Source organism: Carlito syrichta, unplaced genomic scaffold (genome assembly GCF_000164805.1).
Source record: "Carlito syrichta isolate Samal-C Ts95f unplaced genomic scaffold, Tarsius_syrichta-2.0.1 Scaffold303600, whole genome shotgun sequence".
Taxonomy (NCBI): domain Eukaryota; kingdom Metazoa; phylum Chordata; class Mammalia; order Primates; family Tarsiidae; genus Carlito; species Carlito syrichta.
Genome location: NW_007247696.1, coordinates 173331 through 195438, shown reverse-complemented (window position 1 = coordinate 195438; position 22108 = coordinate 173331). Strand labels below are relative to the sequence as shown.

General features: G+C 35.8%; 1 protein-coding gene across 3 annotated transcripts in view; it reads left to right on the top strand.

Moving 5' to 3' along the window:
* The window catches only part of ZEB2 (zinc finger E-box binding homeobox 2), a 127176-nt gene that overhangs the window by 88960 nt on the left and 16108 nt on the right, over positions 1-22108 (top strand). For 2 of the 3 annotated variants that reach the window (XM_008058698.2, XM_008058697.2), the window contains exons 3-4: positions 2074-2145; positions 21476-21664. In XM_008058698.2, the coding sequence (XP_008056889.1) occupies positions 2100-2145; positions 21476-21664 (235 nt within the window). In that variant the 5' untranslated portion in view covers positions 2074-2099. The remainder of the gene's footprint in view (positions 1-2073; positions 2146-21475; positions 21665-22108) is intronic. The other variant, XM_021712675.1, reaches the window with a different exon arrangement.

Below are 22108 nucleotides of genomic sequence, written 5' to 3'. Positions count from 1 at the left end.
ATTCATAAATGGTGTATCATTATGTCCTTCTGAATACAGATTCACTTGAAACTTAATCCAACAGGCATTTACATAATATTTCAAATACATACCTGAAAAGGCTTAATGTTTCCTTTTAGTAAATTGAGCTTGATATTCAAAAAAGAAAAAGGTTGATGTTCAGTGAGACAAAGCAAAGTATATTCTAGATAAAAGTGACACCATCTCATCCAAGGTCTTTGATGGCACAATCTGGCAAAAGAGTATTATAGCTAAATAGTACTGTGAAATGCAATACACACCAAATGTCAACTACACGTTTGTATACCCAGCATTTATTAATTTGGGAAGCAACCCACTCCTGTAACTTCTCTTTATTTTTTTCATAAGAAAATGACAATGAGGAAGGAAGTGCAGCAGAAATCTTGAACATTACCACTATTATGCAAAAAAAAAAAAAAATGCTGTTAACTGTTTTCCCCTCAGTGACTTGATGTGCTCTCAGATGGAAAACTTATGATTCTTGTGACTCTTGGCTACCAGAAATCACATGAGATGAGCGAGGAAGAAAGACACAAAAGCTATATTTATATCTAGTACTGAACTTCTCAGAAATACCTTAATTTAATTTCTTGCAGAGACTGATAAAAATACTAGATAAGGGAGCCTTTCAAACAATCAATTATTACAATTGACAGTACAATATTCCTATATATTGAGCTTCTAAAGGTTTTACACAAAATGTCCCTGTGAAAATGTTCCTTAGATAGAGAGGAAGTCCTGGTCAGGAATGAATTTAAAAGTGGTTGTGCAGCTTAAACAAACACCATTCAAATTATCTGGCTATTATGAGCAGTGGCATTAAATTAGCATTTATGTATATCTTTGTATTTTACCTTAAGAGGACCATGATCTTTCAGCTCTGATACCATAAGCAGGTTCGCAGCAGGACACTTCTTGTAAAATACATTTTAATTTTGCTGTGACATCCGCTATTACCTGTTCTATGAAAGTAGATTAGAATGTGATAGGCAACAAATGAGCAGGACAAATTCAGAAATTCATAGTCTTATTTATAAAGTTTCTCTTGTTTTAAGCAAAATGATTTTCAAAGGGAGATATTCATCTTGGATCATGTTTAATTCTCATTAGTATTATCACTGTAAAAAATACAGTTTTTAAAAGTTCATATTTAATTTACTTGAAAGGTTTTTAACTATCAGCTGTCCTGCTCTGCCCTCCATCTTCTGCAGTCTGGTAGGCAGAAAATTTGAGAGTTTCCCTGTTTTCCAAGTTCTCTTATTTTACAATATTACATTTTTTTTAATGGCCTTCAATCATTCATGGATGTTCAACTTCAACATTACTTATTTTCATCTTCATCAGAACATTGAGCTATTGTCATATTATATATATTTCTTCAGAAAATGACTAGGATTACCTACTGAGGCATAAATGATAAGGGAGGAAGATACATACGCAGTGGTGGGAAAAGAAGAAGGAATGTGTGTTTTAGAAGTTTATATAAAACAGTGAAACAGATATTTTTAATACCTCTGGGATGTTTGTTGTATAAACGGGGCATTTCAAGTTGTGATATTTAGAATTAGGTTTTTTAAAAAGTATGCTTGCATAGATCTGCACCATTATAGCTACCCCAAGAGAAAAGAAAAGCATGAAAATAAAATGAGAAATTCTAACTTGCCACTAAGTGTCCAGAGTTACCAGAGGCATAGTAGCTAGCCTGCCTCTTCATAAGGACAAATACTTAGTTGCTTTTGACGCTTATTGAAAAAATAATATCTTTCCCCCGTTTGTCACTAGAACTGCCACCAGAAGAAAAGCCCTTCGTTTATTCCAAATAAGCACCTCTGTTTTTCACAGCTTGCAGTAATGCTTAAAGTAAATAAGTTCTTGTGCAGCTAGCACTATTGGATTCATTCAATTGCCTGAACAAAGCTATTGTTTAGAGGTTTACAACAAGCCTTTTCTCTGTTTCCTTTAAAAGAATCTTCCTTGTTCCTGTGCTTGGCATGCTTAGTATAGTAAGCCTTTCTACAATTCTCAAATGCTAAAGATAATTTTCCCCCACAGAAGAAATAAAGGAAGACTATGACACTATGGGGCCAGAAGCCACGATCCAGACCACAGTTAACAATGGTACAGGTGAGTTACGTTTACCACACTTAGATCATGTTTGTCCTATGTCATGGGATTTAGTGAGTCAAGGAAAGAAACACTGACCCATTCATTTGTGTCTCCATGACTTAACAAATAAGTCAGACTTTACAAGTCTCTGGTTTGGTTTCAAGTGAGAATTCTCTACATTTTGGTATTTTATTAAACAAATCTTTTATTCTGATACCCTTAATTTGCCTGTGATGCTCAAGAATATCAAACTATAAAAATAGATTCTTTCAGAGCATGAGTTGACTGAATTTCCAGTAATAACTTTTATTTTAAAAACTGAAAAAATAATTTTAAAATTAGAATATGATATGCCTCTAACTAACCACCACTTGATGTCATTTATTGAGAATTCAAATGATGTACTGTAATTTAGACTGTAACTGTTGTTTCAGAAAGACAAATTTCCGCAAACATTCCTTGCAAAATGTTGTCATCTAAGTTCCTTTTAATTCTTTCTCCTCTTTTAATTCTCTGCATCTTTTAGCCCCTCTAAGTAATGTTTTTCAGGCAGAAGTTTTAGAGAAGAATTGACAATTTCGGTTCTTTTAATAAAGTTAATTTTTTTAAATTTTTAATTTTTTTATTTTAAAAATATGGGGTACAATTCAGGGCTAGATATACAAATGTTCATTATGCAGGTACCCTTGTAACTATCTCAGGCAGACTCTCACTACTGCCAATCTCGCTTCTCCACCCCCCCTCCCGGCAGTTTCCCACTACTGCCAATCCTTTTCTTATAGTATTATGATAACTGTTTAAGGTCCACTTATGAATGAGAACATGTGACACTCAGTTCTTTGTTCCTGGGGAAGATCATTCAGTATCATAGACTCTAAGTCCATCCAGGTTGCTGTGAAGTTCATGATTTTGTTCTTCTTTATGGCTGCGTAATATTTCATTGTGTATATGTACCACATTTTTTTTTAACCAGTCCTCGTTTGGTGGGCAGCATGGTTGGTTCCATGTTCTTGCTACTGTGAACAATGCTGCAATAAACATATGTGTGCAGGTATCTTATTTATAGAGTGATTTGTGTTCTTCCGGGTATATTCTCAGTAGGGGAATTGCAGGGTCGTATGGAAGGTTGAAAAGCTAAAGATTACAGTGGGAAGGTAGCAAGTAGTGTGTTATTTTATTCTGCTACTGCCATTAAAGAGGTTCAAGACAATTGTGATATTTTAATTTTCCCCCCAAAAGCTGAATGGCATCTTCTCCCATATTCTCATGTCACCAGCATAAATTTACATTGATTCACCATTTTTATTTCTCTTTTCATAGATGAGACTAACTATTTTTGGTGTTTCAAACAAGACTTCACATTGTCATTACAAATATTAGCATAGTGGCCAGTATAAATGTATCTTTCAAAACAAAACCAAAAAAATGATATAGCTGTTCCCACTCATCAATGAAAAAAACTTGGTTTTATGAAGTTTCATAAATGTAGGTAATTAAGATGATGCTCATATTTCCTTTATGTTGATACACATCGTAATAAACCGTTCATTCTGTGTGTCTGTTTAGAATGCTTTTATTAATAACTTAAAGGCACAACTCACTATCTTGGATGTAAAATAAGATAAATCATGAAAAACTATTGCCATTTTAAAATTCATTCAAATAATGTCATTTTAAAGTATAAAAATAAAACTGCACAATATGTGGTTATAGAATAAATCTAGAATTAGGCACCAATAGTCTTAATTTTTTATACATAGCTCTGGTGATAACTAGATCACAACCTTAAGCAAGTCAGCTTCTGCAACTATAAAATGAATGTACTAAACTAGTCTCTTGCTAAGAAAACTTCTAGTTTTACTATTCTAGGTTGTAGGAGTACTATCACCATCCAAAAAATAGAAACAAGACAAAATAACTTCATATAAAAAAACAAAATAACAGAGAAATACTATATAGTAGTACTTTCTATAATGGCCTAATTCATGGGATAAAAAATAGCTTCGTGTTCCTTTTTAAAAAATAAATGTCAAATTTCAGCTTTGAGTATAAATAAAAGTTTATTTTTATTATCTTTATAAGCATTTAAAGTGTCACCCAAAAAATGTATCTCACAAAGTAACATTTTACTAAATGTTGTATATACCTAAAGTCTAAAGTGAAGTTAATAAAAATGGTTTCTATTTAGAAGGTTTAAAAATCAATTTTGAATGTCCTTCCACCAGGCTTTAAGATCCCCTTTTCTCATAATACTTACTCTTCCTTATAGTTTATATGTAATCAGTCAATAAATAAATCAATAAGTATTCACTGAGAGTGTTCTGTATATTCACTCTTGGATGCATGTGGTGGAAGATGGACCAGGAAGACTAAGAAATGGTTATTATTTAATTTGAAAGATGAGACTAAGACAAATGAAAAAATAATAATGAACAATGAGTGAAAATATGTGAGAAATTTGCAACAAATTGTAGGAAACATAATTATTTGAATTACAGAAGTAGGAGAGATCCTATGGAATGGGTATTTACATAAGGTTTCATGAAGAAGGTGGAATTCGAACTAAGTACATTTTCAATAGTCATAGAGAAGCTAGGAAGGGCGCCAAAGAGGGAAAATGTGGTCTTTATTTTTTTTTAGAGAATATTGAGTAAAAGGACTGGCTGGATTGGAGGGTCCTAGGAGGCAACTTATGGGGAATGAAACTGGACATTTAAGTTGAAGTCAGCATTAGACAAAAGAACTAGGGTCATATTACACTACCATGATTTTCAGAGGGGAAAATCAGACTCTGAGACTTCAACCGGAAGTCATGGTAGTTGTCCAATTGAAAAGTGATAAAAATCTTGTCCTAGGATGGAGACAGTTGTTAAATTAGCAACGTGACTTCTTAACAATTAATTGATGATGGAGGGAAATGGTTTCAAAATTGTGACTCTGCGTGTTTAGAATATAGCAATACTTGCTATTTCTAGATCTACAGAAGGATCCAGTTTTGAGACAATCTTGAACCACACTTGAGAAATAAGTATTTTCATATAAAATTGATGTATATAATATATGTGTATATATGTATACACACATACACACATATACACTAACTATATGTATATTGTGTGTGTGTGTGTGTGTGTGTGTGTGTGTGTGTGTATATAACTCATATATATGAATATGGAAATGTCTGTTGGAAACAAGAAATTGAAACCCAAGAAGTCAGGGCTAGAGATAGGGATTTGAGAGTCATGTAATATATTCAGATAATATTTGACATCATAGAACTATGATATTTACAGTTAAGAGTGTATTTATTGAACGAAGCAAGAGAAAGCCGATGCCAGGGCTCCTGGTGGGTAGGGAGAAAATTCAAATTCACTGAAAGAAAAAAGATTGTTAAGAAGAGAGAAAAAATTTAAACATTCAGAAACAAAGAGTTTCATAAAGGTGAGAATGGTCAACCCAATTAAAAGCTTCAAATAACTACACTTGAAAGAATGCTGAGCAAATACACTAGACTTAGTAACTAGGAATTTACTAGTGATCCTCCACTTATAACCCTGCTCTTTTAGAGAATAAATACATATCTTTTCCTAGCCATAAGTTTACCACTTCTTATCCCTGGCCTTCCAGTATATGTGGAATTGAAATAATACATCCTCTCTGGTTGAAATTACAAATTATGAACCATCTTTTTCTCTCCTTCCAACTTCAACTTAAGATCCAGCTACTGGCTGATCTTCTCTAGCCATCCACGCTAAAATGACATCTATCTCCCTCCAATGAACCTGTGGGATTTGAGCCACTTGATTGTCACAGATGCTGGAATGGTAAAAGTCAGAAAGTTTTTTTGTTTTTTGAAGAAATGAGGGTGTGAAAGAGAGACAAAGCAGCATTTAGATTTCCCGTTCATATTTTTAGGTTGACATATTTTTTTATCCCTGGGTTGAAATAAACAGCCAGACATTTTTGTCTCCCATTATTGCAGTCTCCCAAACCAGAAGAACTGAGTTGCACTGAGCTGGTCTCTGGTCTTCGTGTCCTCCTCTATTCACTCAGCCCACATCCTTCCTAGAACCTTTTTCTCAATGTCCAAATTTCCTTCTTGGAATCCTTAATTGCCCTTTAGTGCCTGTAGGACAAAACCCACATTCTTCAGTCCAGTATTAAGTACCACCCATTTCATGCCACGCTGCTTTATTCTTATCAGAAGAAACCCCTTGGTGATATCAAAAAGAATCACCTTAAACCAACCTCTGAATTTGGCCCATGCTACCCCTTCAGCCCTTAATCTCTCAGCCCCTTGTCTCCAGTCATCCAAACTCTCCCCACCTTTCTGTTCTTCAGGACCAGCTCACATGCCATTTCCTTAATGTGGTCATCCTGGAACACCCCAAACCACATCAATCTCTTCCTTTTCTGAAATACCACAGCCCTAAGGTGCACATCACTAACTTGAGCATTTTTTTATTCTTCCGTTTTATATTGTTTAAACCTAGTTACGATTTCATCTAGTTAATTTCATAAGGACAAGAGATTTCTCCAGATGAAAATGTTATGCGTTTTATAGGATTATTGGGGCAATTAAATAATATATATATAGACATAAGTAAGTGGCTAAAAAATGTTTGTGCTAAGAAGAGGACAATTCCGTTTTGCCTCAAAGTGTCCAGTACAGCAGTGAACACACATGGTAGACCTTATGATTAGAAAATGAATGAATGAATGACTATTTGATAGAGAAGAATGGACTCTGATAAAGGAAGCACAGCAGGGGAAAACATTGCCTATAGAGAATATTGGTCAGTATCTTCAAAGAGTGAAACCAGGATTTTTGTCCCTGAAATCCACTTGTTGAAGGCAAAGAAAAACAGCCTTAAGTTCCACTACTTTTTACTAGCAAAGTTAGATCAACAGAGTGACAAATTGGTTTATAATGACATGAAGCACTGCAAACTCAGATTTATACTAATAACTCTCTACGTTTCATAGTTTTACTGGTTTTAATATTTTTAAAACAGAAAGAAAATTGTAATGCTTTACCATCTAAGATAAAGAACAACTTTTGACAAAAAACCCTACAACTTCCAGATAGTAATAGGATTTAAATTCAGGATGAAATTGTTAGGTAAAATTTTTCAGAGTATCTAAAAAAACTGTTTTCTAAGAAAACTAGAGAAATGAAAAAACTTAGGCATGTGATAAACACAAGCTTCCCTACGCGCTGATAGTAACAAGGATCTATCTTAGGCGCATGGTGATCATTAGCATTAATTCAGTTCCACGTGCATATCAAGACCCAAATAGGGCCCTGATGTTTTCCTCTTTGAATGTGTGAAAGTTATATTTACTCAGACAATCTAGTACTCTAGTTATAAAGGGCTATTAATAACCACCTGCGTCTGTGCTTCATTTGCTAAGGGGGAAAAAAATCACCTTACATCCAGAAACTGGGCAAGGCCAGTTTTGACCTCCATCCTTCAACTTACACAAAAATGAACTGTGGAACCATAGTCATGAAACTTGCCTCCAGTATTCTAAGAATAACATATACATTGTTTTACATATGAGAGGCAATGGTTTTGAAGTGCTCCAGATTCGAGATAGAAAACCTACATTTGAATTTTGCCTCAACCAATTACTAGTTACATGAACTTGAGTATGTAATTGATAAGCCTTCATTTCTACATCAGTAAAGTGGAAATAATGACTCCTTGCATACAGATCTATTGTAGGGATTAAGTGATATGTCATTTTTGAAACCTAACATACAGTGTCTAACATAGAATAGATGTTCACTCTGTTTTGTTTTGTTACCAGTTTGTTTACATCTACAAGTAAGCTTTAAAGTATTTTTATTCATTAAGGAATGAATACATTGTAAACTGTTTCCTCCTTTCACACTAGTTCCTCATTACCTTCTCAGAAAACAAAAATACAATATTTAAATTTACAATGAAAGGACTAACCAGTCAATTTTGAGAGCCTTTGCCAATTAAGTTCCTTTGACATCCTGGAGAACTACACTGACAAGTTTAGGACAAATTCATTTCACTACTCTGACATTTGAAGTTAAAATATGAAGGTTAAAAAGAAGTAGTTTAGGTTTTTACCTCATTTCATTTTTGTTTAGCATCTCTTCTTTAATTGTAGTAGTTAGTAGTATTGGTAATATTTGTATATAATGAGGATGAAAGCTATGCCAGGTGTCGTGTCTTATGTCTATAATCCCAGCACTTTGGGAGGTTGAGGCAGAAGGATTACCGGAGCCCAGATGGTTGAGGTTGCAGTGAGCCATGATTGTGCCACTGCACACTAGCCTAGGACAGACTGAGACTCTAATGACTTAAAAAAATAATATATGATGAAAGCTGTCAAAGATTTTTGCTTTATTTGATAACTGACCAACATCAGGAATCCTATCTTTTTAAATATATGATTGACACATAAGAAGTCTACATAGTTATGGGTTACAGTGTAATATTTCAATAAATGTATTAGTTGTGTAATGATCAAATTAGGGTAATTAGCATATCCATCACCTTAAACAATTTTCATCTCTTTGTGATAAGGACATTTAAAAACCACTCTTCCATCTACTTTGAAATATACAATATATTATTTTTGTTAATTCTAGTCATCCTACTATACAATTGACCACCAGAACTGATTTCTCATATTAAACTGTAGTTTGCTACCCATTGGCTGATCTCTTGTCATCCTCATCTTCCTCTACACTCTTTAGCCTCTGAAATTGGCCTAAATGTTCATCAGTGGATGAATGAATAAAGAAAATATGGTATATGTGCCCAGCGAAATACTATTCAGCCATAAAAAAAGAATGAAATCTTGTCATTTGCAGCAACATGGATGAACCTAGAAGACATTGTGCTAAGTGAGATAAGCCAGGTACAGAAAGACACATACACCATGATCTCACTCATATGTGGAATCTAAAACATTGTTATTCTGGATACCAATCAATAAACAAAACATTTGTTCCTTGCTAACAAACACTAAGATACATGTATTCATTCATTATCAGAGTGTTCACTGTGTGCAAAATTTGAACTGAGACTTGGGAAGGAAACTTCAATAGGAAATAGAAGATTTAGTTTCTGTCTTTAAGGAACATAAAATCGTATGGTATTGATAGACCAAACAAAAAATCACGACAGGAAGACAAAATTTACAAAAAAAAATTATTAGAGCCTTATTAGCAATTCAAATCAATGGTCATTTATTGAGACCCTACTAGGTGCAAGGCATTCCTTAGGCATCATGAAAGATACAGTGAGAAAATATTAAACACTATCATTAAGGACTTACATTCAACTTTGTGATAAATAATGGTAGATGACGAAGAAATGTGTGTAAAATGTTGAGTACAATGTAAGGACATAATGCTCAATTGTTGCTAGCCATTCTCATTGTTATTATTGATTATAATAATGTATGGATTAAAATATTTTATTTGAAATATAGCAAGCTATGTAGGTTCAAATGCAAAGTGCTCAATATTGCAGGGGATTTCTAACAGTATAAGGACAAATATTGGAGACAGGACAATAGAGAGGTACCTTAAGGAGACTGCAAATTTCAGGGAAGGTTTTCTTCAGCCTAAAGACTTGCTGAGTATGCCTCTGCAAAAGAAAGGAAGTGAAAAGACTGAAATATAAAAAGAGACTGGGTGAAAGATGGAGTAGGCTATCAGAAAAGTTGTGAGAGAACAGCATTAGATGGTAGCCATATCAGTGGCAGTGGCCAAGAATATGTCTTTTTTTAACAGTAAAATCAGAAGAAGAGGAGAGAATGATGGTAGAGAAAACGTGGCCTATTTAAGATGGTCCAGGGAATTCACACTATACAGGTTGCACTCTTTGAAGTAGGGAAGAAAAAGAGATCACCAGCCAGCAGTAAGGGAATAGGAATAGGAATTGGAATCTTGAAAAGTAGAAATTTAGTGTAATTGGTGTGGGCAATGAATGAAGATTCAGTTATCACTAGGGAGGAATATCCTATTTTGGAAACGTAGTCTGAAACTAGACTATATGATTATTTAAGTTTCTTTAGATATGTTTGATTGGTCTGGGTCTTAATTCAACAAAGCAAGAATGATATGAGAATAAACAGCAGGGGTAGAAGAGATTTCAAGCTCCAAGGTGACCTGAAGCAACTAAAGTCAAAATGGGTATAAGGGTTTGGGGAACTTGTAAGGGCCTAATTATCACAATGAAGTACCTATTTCAAGGGAACGAGGAACTGAATGACGGAGAAGGGGAGAAGGTGGAGATCAGAGAGTGAAATATCCGGTTTCTTGTTCTGAGAGACAGAATTGTCCCAGGTTTAGCCCAGTACCAAGGTGCGGCCATCCACATTGTTGAACTAGAGAAAGTCCAAGCACTATGAAGCAGGATTCTGCAAGACCTACTGTTTAAGTGATGAAGTTTCCCAGAACGATAGCAATAGTATCCTGGGGGAAATATAATCAGGAGACACATGACATTTTATTTGAGCTGTGTCCTAAAACATGATGATGAAAATGGATAACTTTAGACTTCAAAAAATTACCCTTCCAGAGAGGAGGCTCTCTGAGGGTAGAGGTTATGCTCTTTCTTCTCCATATCCCCTGTCAGTAGTGCAGTGGTTGTACAGTGTTGATGACTGATTACCAGGTTGTTTGTTGAATTAATGAATAAGTAAACAAATAAATGGTGAGTGAATTGGCAAAACATGAACATTGATTTGAAACATAGTGCACATTAAGGAGTATGTTGACCAATCCTCTTTGTTCTGGTGTCAAGACAGATGAAAGCAGGAATGGCTCTGTGGGAAAGTCCCTGAGGAATGGGATATGATCAATGATAACACAGTTTCATTTAGTCCCGAGAGGTGGACGCATGTAGGAGGAGGATCTCATGAAGCCTTGGGGGGGATGGGAAACTAATATGTGAAATGGGAAAGCAAAATGATTCGTGAATAAAGTTACTTTGTGGTGTTTAGTCCTAAGTTAAGCTTAAGAAGTTTCTTATTTACTATAACCATGAAATATCTAATAAAATAATAGCTAATAAAAATTCACCATTGCAAGGTGCTTTGGAAAGTCATTCTTTACTGAGTGCCTCTAGAAACTTGATTAGAAATAGGAACTATTCAAATTAGGAAAACATAATCCTTAAATATTAAGTGGAAATTTTAAATAAGCATCTTGAGTAGGGAATCTGAAGAACATATATAATGTGTTATCTTTGTCCCAGGAGACCCAGGTCTGGATCACCTAGTATAAAATTAAAAAATGAAACAAGTGCCTAGAATATAGACGAATGGGGACATAAAAATAATAGAGAAAATATTTAAAATTATATACACACACATACACACATGTGCACACACACTGAAGTGGGCCTTCCAATTGGCATTCCTCATACCAATTTTATGGTGTAATAATGTTGCAGTAAAGAATAACTTTTAATGTCATTGTGATCTTTTTAGCATGTAAGGCTTGTTCAAATGGTACCAAATCAAGGATGATGAAAAACTAAAGATAAATGTTCAGGATCCACTTGTGGGTGAGAACATGTGGTACTCAGTTCTTTGTTTCTATCATAGATCACTGACTATGATAGACTCTAAATCCATCCAAGTTGCCGCAAAGTCCATAATTTTGTCCTTCTTTATGGCTGTGTAATATTCCATCATATATATATGTACCACATTTTTTTATACAGTCCATTTTCGGTGGGCAACAAGAAAGGGATTGGCAGTAGAGGGACACTGCCAGGGGATCAAAAGGGGACACATAGCATCAATAAGGCTACCTGATGCTGAACCAGGCAAAGTGAGAACTAATGGGAGGCCTAAACTTCATCTGTACATTGGCCACTCATGTACCTAATCTCGAATTGTGCCCCACATCTTTAAAACAAAATAATAACAAAAAGTTAAAACAAAAGCCGGGCTCGGTGGCTCAGCCTATAATCCCACGCCTTTGGGAGGCTGAGGTGAGTGGATTGCCTGAGCCTGTGGGTTCGAGACCCGCCTGGGCAGTGAGACCTCATCTCTACAATAAATCAAAAAATCAGCCGGGAGTGGTAGCACGTGCCTGTAATTCCGGCTACCTGGAAGGCTGAGGAGGAAGGATCGCCGGAGCCCAACAGGTCGAGGCTGCGGTGGCTGGGAGCGGCCACTGCACTCCAGTCTGGGCGACAGAGTAAGACTCCAACTCAAAAAAAAAAAAAAAAAGTTAAAAAGAAAAGCTGAAAAGATGGAGTCCTCACTCTTGTTCTCGCTCTCATGTTGAATCATTATGACATAGTAGAAAGAGCAACAGGTTAAGAGTCAGGATACATAAATCCTATGTACAGCTCTTCCAGAAATTAGTCGTGTAACTTTATATGAATCGCTAACCTCACTGTACTTTAGTTGTATCATCTGTTAATTGAGAAAGTTAGACTAAAAATTTTGAACTCCATCCCACCCAACCCTTTCTTCTAATGAAATTTTACTGGAAGCATGAACAAAGAAAACAAAAAACTGGACCACACAGGAACTGGTGTGGGAATGGGAGGCTCTTGGGGCATCTGCCTCATGATGTCCTTGGTAGGAGGGTCTTGCGCTTGGTTGGTTCTGTTGTTGCTCTCTTGACATTTGTAACAACTTTTTAATGACAGTCCCCACATTTTCATTTTACACTGGGGCCTATAAATCATATAGCCTGTCCTGGTTATATCTCTCAGAATACACTAAAACCATAGCAGAGTTTAAGCCAGAATGGGAAGAGGTAGGATCAGAGATTCGCAGCCTGAAATACCAAATACCAGTTCAGTTCAGGTTGTCAGACTCCTTCCTGGGATATCTCCAGAGTGATTGAATCCCAAGTCAGGATCTAGACCTCAACTGAAAATCTTGCTTGAGCAAGATTAGGCTTCTTTAAGCCTCAATTCCATGCATCATGTTGTTAGCAAAGAAGAAAGTGGGGAAAAGAGTAAGAAAGTTTGTCTACCTTTATTATCCTCTTGGTTTAAAAACGTTCAATTCCTCTTATCCCTCTTACTTGGAGTTTAAATTAAAGTTGTTAAATTAGCTAGCTTTCTTACATGGGTTACAGAAACCACACAAGTTTAACCAAAATGCATTTCTCTGCAAGAGTTCAGTGGATATGTAGTGCTAATCAATGGCACAAGATCAGTTTTATCAGATAATTCAATTAGTACCTAAATACTTAACAAGAAGGGAGTCATACTATTAGAAAGCATGTCATTTTTTTCTTGATTGTATCTGTCACGTTTTTATAGGTTGGAAGAATTCTGTCAGCCAGTCAGATATCTGTCATGAAATCATCATTTTAAAATTTCTTCAATAATTTCATACATTGAGATTTTAAAAATAAAGTAGAGAAAGATGGGCTCTGAAGAGAGAAAAACAGAAGTAGCACTTGGCAGGTTAGACTGGAGGGTCATTTTCAGAGTCTAATCAGTGTGCACCAAGAAGAGCCTGTTCACTTGCTGGCTAATGAATGCTGTGGTTTTATTAGCTTTGCTTGCGATTAGGAATAGCTATCTCCACTTCACAGCGAGAGTTCCCACAAGAAATGACTGATATTCAAAGCTCCTTGAGTGCCTCCTTCATTCATTCAACAAATATCTAATAAGCACTGTTTTCCTTCTGATGTTGTCTGGGGTTTCCAGGCACCCTCAAAATGTTTTCTTAATCTGCGATGTGGTTCCCCCATCAGTAAGTGTGTTGTGTTGAGTTTTAATTGAAAAGAATACAGATGAAATTCTCTAGGCCTAGCCAGTGAACAAAAAGCAAATTGGTTAAGGTAATTAATTAACTGAAATCATGAAATTCTGGAACTTCAAGAACACCTCGGAAAGCACTGACTAGTTCATTTTACAGATGAAGAAATTGAGAATCAAAAACATAAAATAACTGAGCCAAAGTGAGAAGTCCAAAGACCACGAATCTGGTCTAATCACTCAATTATTGAATAATATAGTCCAAGCTATACTAGGACTATACTAGGCTGAATAACTATACTAGGCTGAATAACACATGGTTCATGCCTCTATCAGCTCACAAATATGTAAGCGAAAGGTTGTGATGTGATGTGATCAATTCAATGATTGAGACATACAGCTGCTATTCAGTAAGTGAAGAAGGACGGCGTGAACTTAGACTGAGATGACCAGGAAAGTTACCTGATGTGCCACTAATTCTTTGCTATTTTCTAGAACCATGTTACTGAATGTCTTATTTGACTATGTGAAGCAGAGGACTGAATTTCTAGAATAGTAGTCCTTAAACTGGGCATGGGTCAGAATTTCCTGAAGAACTTGATAAACCCCAGATCACTGATTCTGTGTAATTCTTTTTGGGCCCCAAGAATTTGCATTTTGAGTAAGTTCCCAGGTAAAACTGGTGCCACTGGTCTGGGGAATCACATTTTTAAAACCACTGATTGTCCCAGAACATTCTTAGGTTTTGTGTGTCTCTACCCAAAGCATGAGAAAAGAGCACAGAATTGTTTAGCAAAATCACCTTACTTTGTAAACTACACTAAAATGTAATAAAATAATCTAAGAGTCTTTTTTGGTAATATACCAGATTTTTAGACTAACGGTCATGTGAAAGATAAGTGTATACTGTCTAGCTTGGGAATTGAAAAAAAAAAGTCATGGACTCTAACATTCTGCACCAACAAAAAACAATCAAAATTGTCTAAGGGTTAGTAGTCTCTAAATCTTGATTTTTGCAACCCCCGATATAAAATCTCCTGCTGTTTAGGGAGATATTTGATCCTGCAGATTATTACAGATTCCCATTCCCTGTTCACTCTTCACCTCTCTCACCTGAAGCTTCTTTCTATACATGCTCACTGACATCTGAACATTTGCTCCCTAGAGAAAGCCATGTCAGAGCAGGCGAGGAGAGACCAGCCAAGACACTCTACTGATTTCAGGAAGAGAAGGAAACTTCTCTGTTGCTCCTGACGACCCTTCCCTGGCTTTATATATGCCTCTGTACCAGTCGGAGGTTCTTTGAGACTGCCCGTGCAGCTGTATAATGAGACAAAGATCCTACTTTGCCCTCATGGTTGATTTTAGATATCTAGTGCCAATATGTATTTTGGAAGGCTTCTGCAAAAATGTACACATGCATTTTTAATGATGAAATGCTTATGTTCATTAATTAGTCAACTTTAAACAAAGTAGCTATGAAAATTTGTATATCTCGACAAATGTTGAACACGTACTTCTTTCTACTAAAAGGTTCGATACAAAATAATTTTATAAGTTTTCCTATCATCTAAGATGTTAATAAAGAGACAAAGTTTTTCCAAAAGTTAATAAACACAGTTATTTGGATTTGTGATTGCTTCTTCAAGTCCCTTTGTCCTTTACATAGTGAAGGGAGCAAAAACCAGAAAATATGGTAAATGCATAATTTCTACATTACAGTGAAGTGTGTGTGTGTATATATATGTATTATATATACAAATACATACATATTTGTGTATATAATGCATGTATGAGCTCTCCTATTATTACATATATGTATTTACATGTCTGTATGTTGCAGAGTCACAACCATTATTGTATATGTCTCCAAATATGACAGTCACAGAAATGGAAAAAAAATTATCAACCTCACGTCCTTTTCTCTAAGAATACTCTCAGGCACTAGTAGGCACTCAAAAAACAATTATTAAACAAAGGGATGGATGAATGATTCTATTTAATTTTTTTATATATACTTGCTGCGGTTCTTCTATAGCTTCCAAGATATTTTGTTTTCCAAAAAGATCATTTATTCATTTTGATGATGTTTATTTACATGACTTAACATAATATTCAAATATATTTCTTCAATTTTAAATGAAAATTTAAAATATACAGGATGTAAAACCAGTGACAAAAAAGTATCTGTCTTTCTAAGTGAACACTTGCTTGTCACAAAAAAAAAGAAAAGAGAAAGAAAAAGTATTAGGGCTATGCTATAATTGAACTACCTATGAACATTAAACAAAACCCACATTTGAGTATCTCTGAGAAAGTATTCTAAAGCAACTTGATGATGGAAGCTGACATTAAGGGACATTATTCTGAGTTCTGTTAACATTGCTTGTTTTTTTGGACAATTTTTAACATCAGTCTATAATGATGATGATATCTATCTATATCAATATATATCTAAGACAGATATAAAGGTATTTATAAAGGTATCATTAATAAACAGCATTAGTAAGACTAGCCAACATATTTCCAAGAAAATAGATGCTTTTCTGACTTGAAGCAACCTGAAAATTTAACCTAACACTAGTAAAATATACATGGCCATCAGGAAACATTTTTAATTAATGAATTTCTTTTTCTTTTTTGGATAGAGAAAAGTTTATCTAACCTTAGGGAAGGTTGAGATATTTGCAAGACATTAGGGTAAATTCTAGGACTAAATGCAAAATCTCTGGAGAAAGTATGGGAAGAAATTACTTGAGATTTCTTGTGAATTTTTGTTATGGTTTGATCATAAATACCATGCAAATATCCTTTGTCAGTGTGTTTTGGCAGTTCTTCCAAGGAGACCAGGGAGTGAAGAGGATTATGGAAAGAAGGAAAATGAGGTTGATTTTACACTAGAAATACAGTGGGGAATTCTATAACCTTCTAGCAAATTTTCTACCTCATTCCTGTGTCCACCAGACAGTATTACATAATCTTTGTAAAAACGAAAATACAAACTTTCAAATGCAATGAAAACTTCATTTTTCCCAACAATTTTGAGAGTAACCCAAATTTAATTCCATCATTTGTTCTAATACTATAACAATTAGGGTAATTTTGGTTTTAAGAGACTGAAGCACAACATAGCTTCCATTAGAAAAAGAAGTTTTGTGGTTCACAGAATCTAAGGAAGGTGGTTAGCAGAGCCACTGCAAGATGTAACTTGGTCTCAGGAACAAGAGGAGTTAGAAATGTACTGTCAGGATGTGCCGTTTTGTCTGCTATTTCTCTGTGTGTCTGCTTTATTCTCTCTTTATAAATCTTCTTTCTCTAGATGGAGAATAGCAATTTCTTCTTTCTACATCTTATAACTAGTCATTTAGAAAAAAAAAATACTTTAGTGTTCTTTTTGAAGCAAAGTCCTAAAATCATACGGGAGAGATGTATTGAATTTAATTAAATCTATTGCCTGCCACTCAACAAGTTGGCCTGGAAAATAGAGGGCTAAGATTGACTCACTTGAGGTACAGATAATCAACTGTGGCCAGGGGAGCAGGATAATGTGATAGCATAGCAGCTCCTTGTGTACCACAGGGTTCAGAAATAGGGAGATGGAGAGCCGTTCCCAGGCAAAGGAGAATGTTGTCATGCAGGGCAAAAAGACCATATGTTACTCGTACCTATTGCATCCCCAGTGAAAAGTCACATTATTTCCATTCTAGTTATACCTAGTTCATGAAAGTTTCACTCTAACCCACTTAAGTGATCCTGGATGTAAGATATATAACCAGTAACATATCTATAACACATGAAAAAAAATTCTGAACACCATCTTCTTCATGAAACCCTTTTTGAATACTCATCTGAGCCCTATCCAACTTGTGCAAGTGTTTACGGTTACCCTTACACAATTTATCATATAATTGTTCTAGAATTGCCTGGATATTAGGTCTAAGTCCCTAGATCAACTGTAGATATCTTGTTTTATGCTTCCTTTTACTAAAAGACCTCTACACCAGGATTGATGTTAAGGACATAATTTGTTTTACATTCACTCCATAAATGATTCTTGAGAGCCTACTAATTTCTAGGCAACATATTCAATACTCAGGATACAAAGATGATCAAAAATGGATCCTTAAAGAGAGCACATGGTTTGATGTATTTTGTCTTTATCACACTTGACATAGAAATCTAGCATGGCCAAATTTGATCTAGCAATTGAATTGCCTCTCCAAACACCAGTAGTGTATCTAGATGCAGCTTAGTTTGCCTATCCAGAAAAATCAGAATTTTCTTCCCTTTTAAGCCAAAAGGCTATTAATGCAAATCCAATTGAATTTGCATTTGATTACATTTCTGATGGAAACATTCATATGCAAATGAAAATTCATGCAAAGATCGCCAGATAATTCAAATAGTTGCTGAAATATCAAGACAAAATTAGGATATGAAATGTACATCCATCCATGTTTACTGGGTTACACCAAGGTCATCAAGTGGAACAATGTTCTTGAAAAACTTAAACCACATCTTAAATATTTGACCACCCTTGGGTAAGTAAGAACTCAGAAAGGAGTTATTATATTACTTTCTGCTGTCATAGTACTGAAAAACATGTCATTCACTGGGAAAATGAGTCAAGTTATTCAAAAGACATTCATCCTGGATCCACCATTTTTCCTCTCTTATCTTTTCTTGCCATCGAAGGCAAAAGATAGATATGTAGTTATTTTGATAATCTCAAACAATGAGATCTGAAATTATTTTGAGGATCCAAAACGATGAGCAAATAGTTTATGCAAGTTGGTAATTTCTACGTACTCCATGGGCCCTCGGTTATGCAAGTTAAATGACATCATCACAGTCACACCAATAACTACCCTTTGGAAAGCATCCATGGCATTTTGAGTATAGCAGGGGAGAAGTTATCTTAACTAATACCCTATCCCCATATTAAGTCCAGCTAAGAAAATATTTAAGCATTTCAAGGTATAAAAATCTTAATCCACTACTGCACTTTCCAAACTTTTTATTTTATTTTATTTTTTAGACAGGGTCTCACTCTGTCACCCAGGCTGGAGTGCAGTGGCCGGATTATAGATTGCTACAGCCTCAAACTCCTGAGCTGAAGATTTCCTCCTGCTTCAGCCTCTTGAGTAGCTAAGACTATAGGCATGAGCCACCACACCCAGCTATGGTTTTTTGTTTTGTTTTGGTTTGGTTTGGTTTGGTTTGGTTTGGTTTGGTTTTCATAGAGATGGGGTCTCAATATGTTGCCCAGGCTGGTCTCAAACTCCTGGCCTTAAGTGATCTTCCCTACTCAGCCTCCCAAAGTGCTGAGATTATAGGTGTGAGCCACTGCACCCAATCCCAAACCTATTTTTGAGGAAAATACAGGTCTTCCATTGTTCTTGTTAAACTTCACAGAAGTTGGAGAGGCAAAAGAGAAAAGCTTGTGATCATAGCATTCAGGATTATTAGCACTTAGTGTAATGGTTTACAAAGAGTACTTCTGCTTCCTTAGCCTCCTAACTGGTTTCCCATAACTTACTTTTCTCTTCTTCCAGTCCCTATCACACTGTAGCCAAAGTTGTCATATAAAACACAAATAAGCATAACTTCATCCAACCATCCTCCTTTCTTAGCACCCTTCAATGGCATCCTGTTTCTCTTAGACTAAAAACCCAAGTCCTTAACAAGGCTTTTACCCGCTGCATGGTCTGTTCCTGTCTGCCTCTACCCTTCAGTCGCACAGCTCCCTGTAACCCTCTGCACTCCGGCACTATCCTTTTAGATCCTGAGATGTCGCACGAGTCTTTCATTTGCCATGTTGCACACGCTGGTCTTCCCCAGCTTCTAGTTAGTTAACTTCACACACTCTCCGTGAAAGTTTTCCTGGTCTTCTAGATGCCATCAGGTCCTCTGTTACTTCTTATTCCACCATACAACTGTCTTTTATAATACTTATTTGAGTTTGTAATGATATATTTATTTTTGAGATAATATCAGTTGTACTGATCTTCCTCTTGGCTTCTGAAGGATGAGCCTAGGTCTGTTTTTTGCTCACCAGAGCAAGATATGATGCCTATCACATACCAGGAATTCAATAAATATTTGTTGAACTAATGGAAGGTTCTGCTTTCTATTCTTCTCCTCTCAAATCCACAAATTTATAATAATTAAAGACAAAAAAAAGAACTGGCTTGCACATCACTGTGCCACAACTTGCCAAGGAGAATTCGTATGGCTAATGCTATAATATCATTTATGGCAGAGAAGATAAAGTAAAGAACCCAGAGGGAGCCGGGCTCGGTGGCTCAGCCTGTAACCCCGCGCCTTTGGGAGGCTGAGGTGAGTGGATTGCCTGAGCCCGCGGGTTCGAGACCCGCCTGGGCAGCGAGACCTCATCTCTACAATGAATCAAAAAATCAGCCGGGCGTGGTAGCGCACGCTTGTAGTTCCGGCTACTGGGAAGGCTGAGGCGGAAGGATCATCGGAGCCCAGCAACTCGAGGCTACGTTGACTGGGAGCGGTCACTGCACTCCAGTCTGGGCGACAGAGTGAGACTCCAACTCAAAAAAAAAAAAAGAACCCAGAGGAGTCAAGGTTAACTGCTTTCCAAAACTATGAGAGAAAAATTCCACCATTAATTGTGCCAGCAGAGCACTGATTTCGCCTATAGTAGCATAAAGAATAGTGTAACAGCTACTCTCCCAACTCTATATTATGCATGCAAAATATTATTTAGAATATTTAAGCACAACTTATTTCCAAAACACATCTAGGGGTTTCAAATATACAAAATTTTGTGACACAATTGCTAAAATTGGGCTACAACTATTATTCATTTCACAGGAACAGAGTAATAATTACAAAAGTTAAAAATCATATTAAAATCACACAGCAGTAGAGCCAGTTTCTTAACTCCCTCTGACTTTTTATTTTATTTCTATCAGCTGTGAGCATAATTTTATTTTCAGCAGCTTTAAAATATTGAGCTAAAGATTGAAATTATAGGGGAAGATAAACTACCACATTCCGTGATTTTTTAACAAAGTTGTGCTATTATCTTTCTAGGAATATCTGTCCTTTTGCATCTGTTCAGACTATGTAGTCCTGACTGTGTGGGATATTCAGAGGATGGAGGGTTAAAAGCTTATATTTAGCAACAGGATGTGTCTGTGGTTAGGAGCGTTAAGTTTAGTGGACAATGAAAAATTAAATATACTTTTCTTAAAAGGAAGTTTTATATAGACTATTAAACTAGCTTTGGGCTTATGTTATCTCTCATGTTTATGAATCTTGGAATGTAGTTCTTTCTTTTTTTTATTTTACACTAGAAAACATTTTTAAATTTCTTTCATTCTTTGTAAACTATGTAGACTAACATCCCAGGAGGGAAAAAAAATAACTTATTTAACTTAATGAAAGGTGTCCTCTTTTTGCATATATTATGAGAATAAGCATTTCAATCCAATAATTGATCATCTTCGATACTTCTTACAAATAAATCAAGTATTTGTACTCTCATTGCCCATCAGCATTTCTTATTGACGAGGATGTCGATGAACTTGGGCTCCTGGAAAGAAGGCCTTGAAAAGACATTTCTTCTCCTTTTATGATTTCAGTGAAGAATGCAAATTGCACAGCAGACTTTGAGGAATACTTTGCCAAAAGAAAACTGGAGGAACGCGATGGCCATGCAGTCAGCATCGAGGAGTACCTTCAGCGCAGCGACACAGCCATTATTTACCCAGAAGCCCCCGAGGAGCTGTCTCGCCTTGGCACGCCAGAGGCCAATGGGCAAGAAGAAAATGGTGAGGCTGTAATTCATTTTTAGCCACTACACTGACCTCTGCAGCTGTTACAATTACAAATGCACTACATGCCTGGGTGTTTACCTTAAAATTTGAAGAACAGCTGCAGAGGCATGGAATTTCATGAGCAAAGATTAGAACTGTAATTTTAGGGTATTGTGAAATTTTTTTGTCAGCAAATTTGTGTCATTTGTACATCCAATAAAGAACAAGAACAATTAGAGCCCATTTCTAAGAGATAAAAATATCTAAATTTATTCCTATCTTTCTGAAATATTTTACTTTTGAGGAAAATAAAAAGTTGAGAAATACCGACCCTCCCTCACCTTGAGTCCTTCTCCACTGACACCTGAAAAGCCCTTTTGCACCGTGAGTTCCTGAGGAATATGTGACTCCAGGTTTAATAGGAACTGTCAGTCACCTAAAGAGAAGTTCCTCATTCAT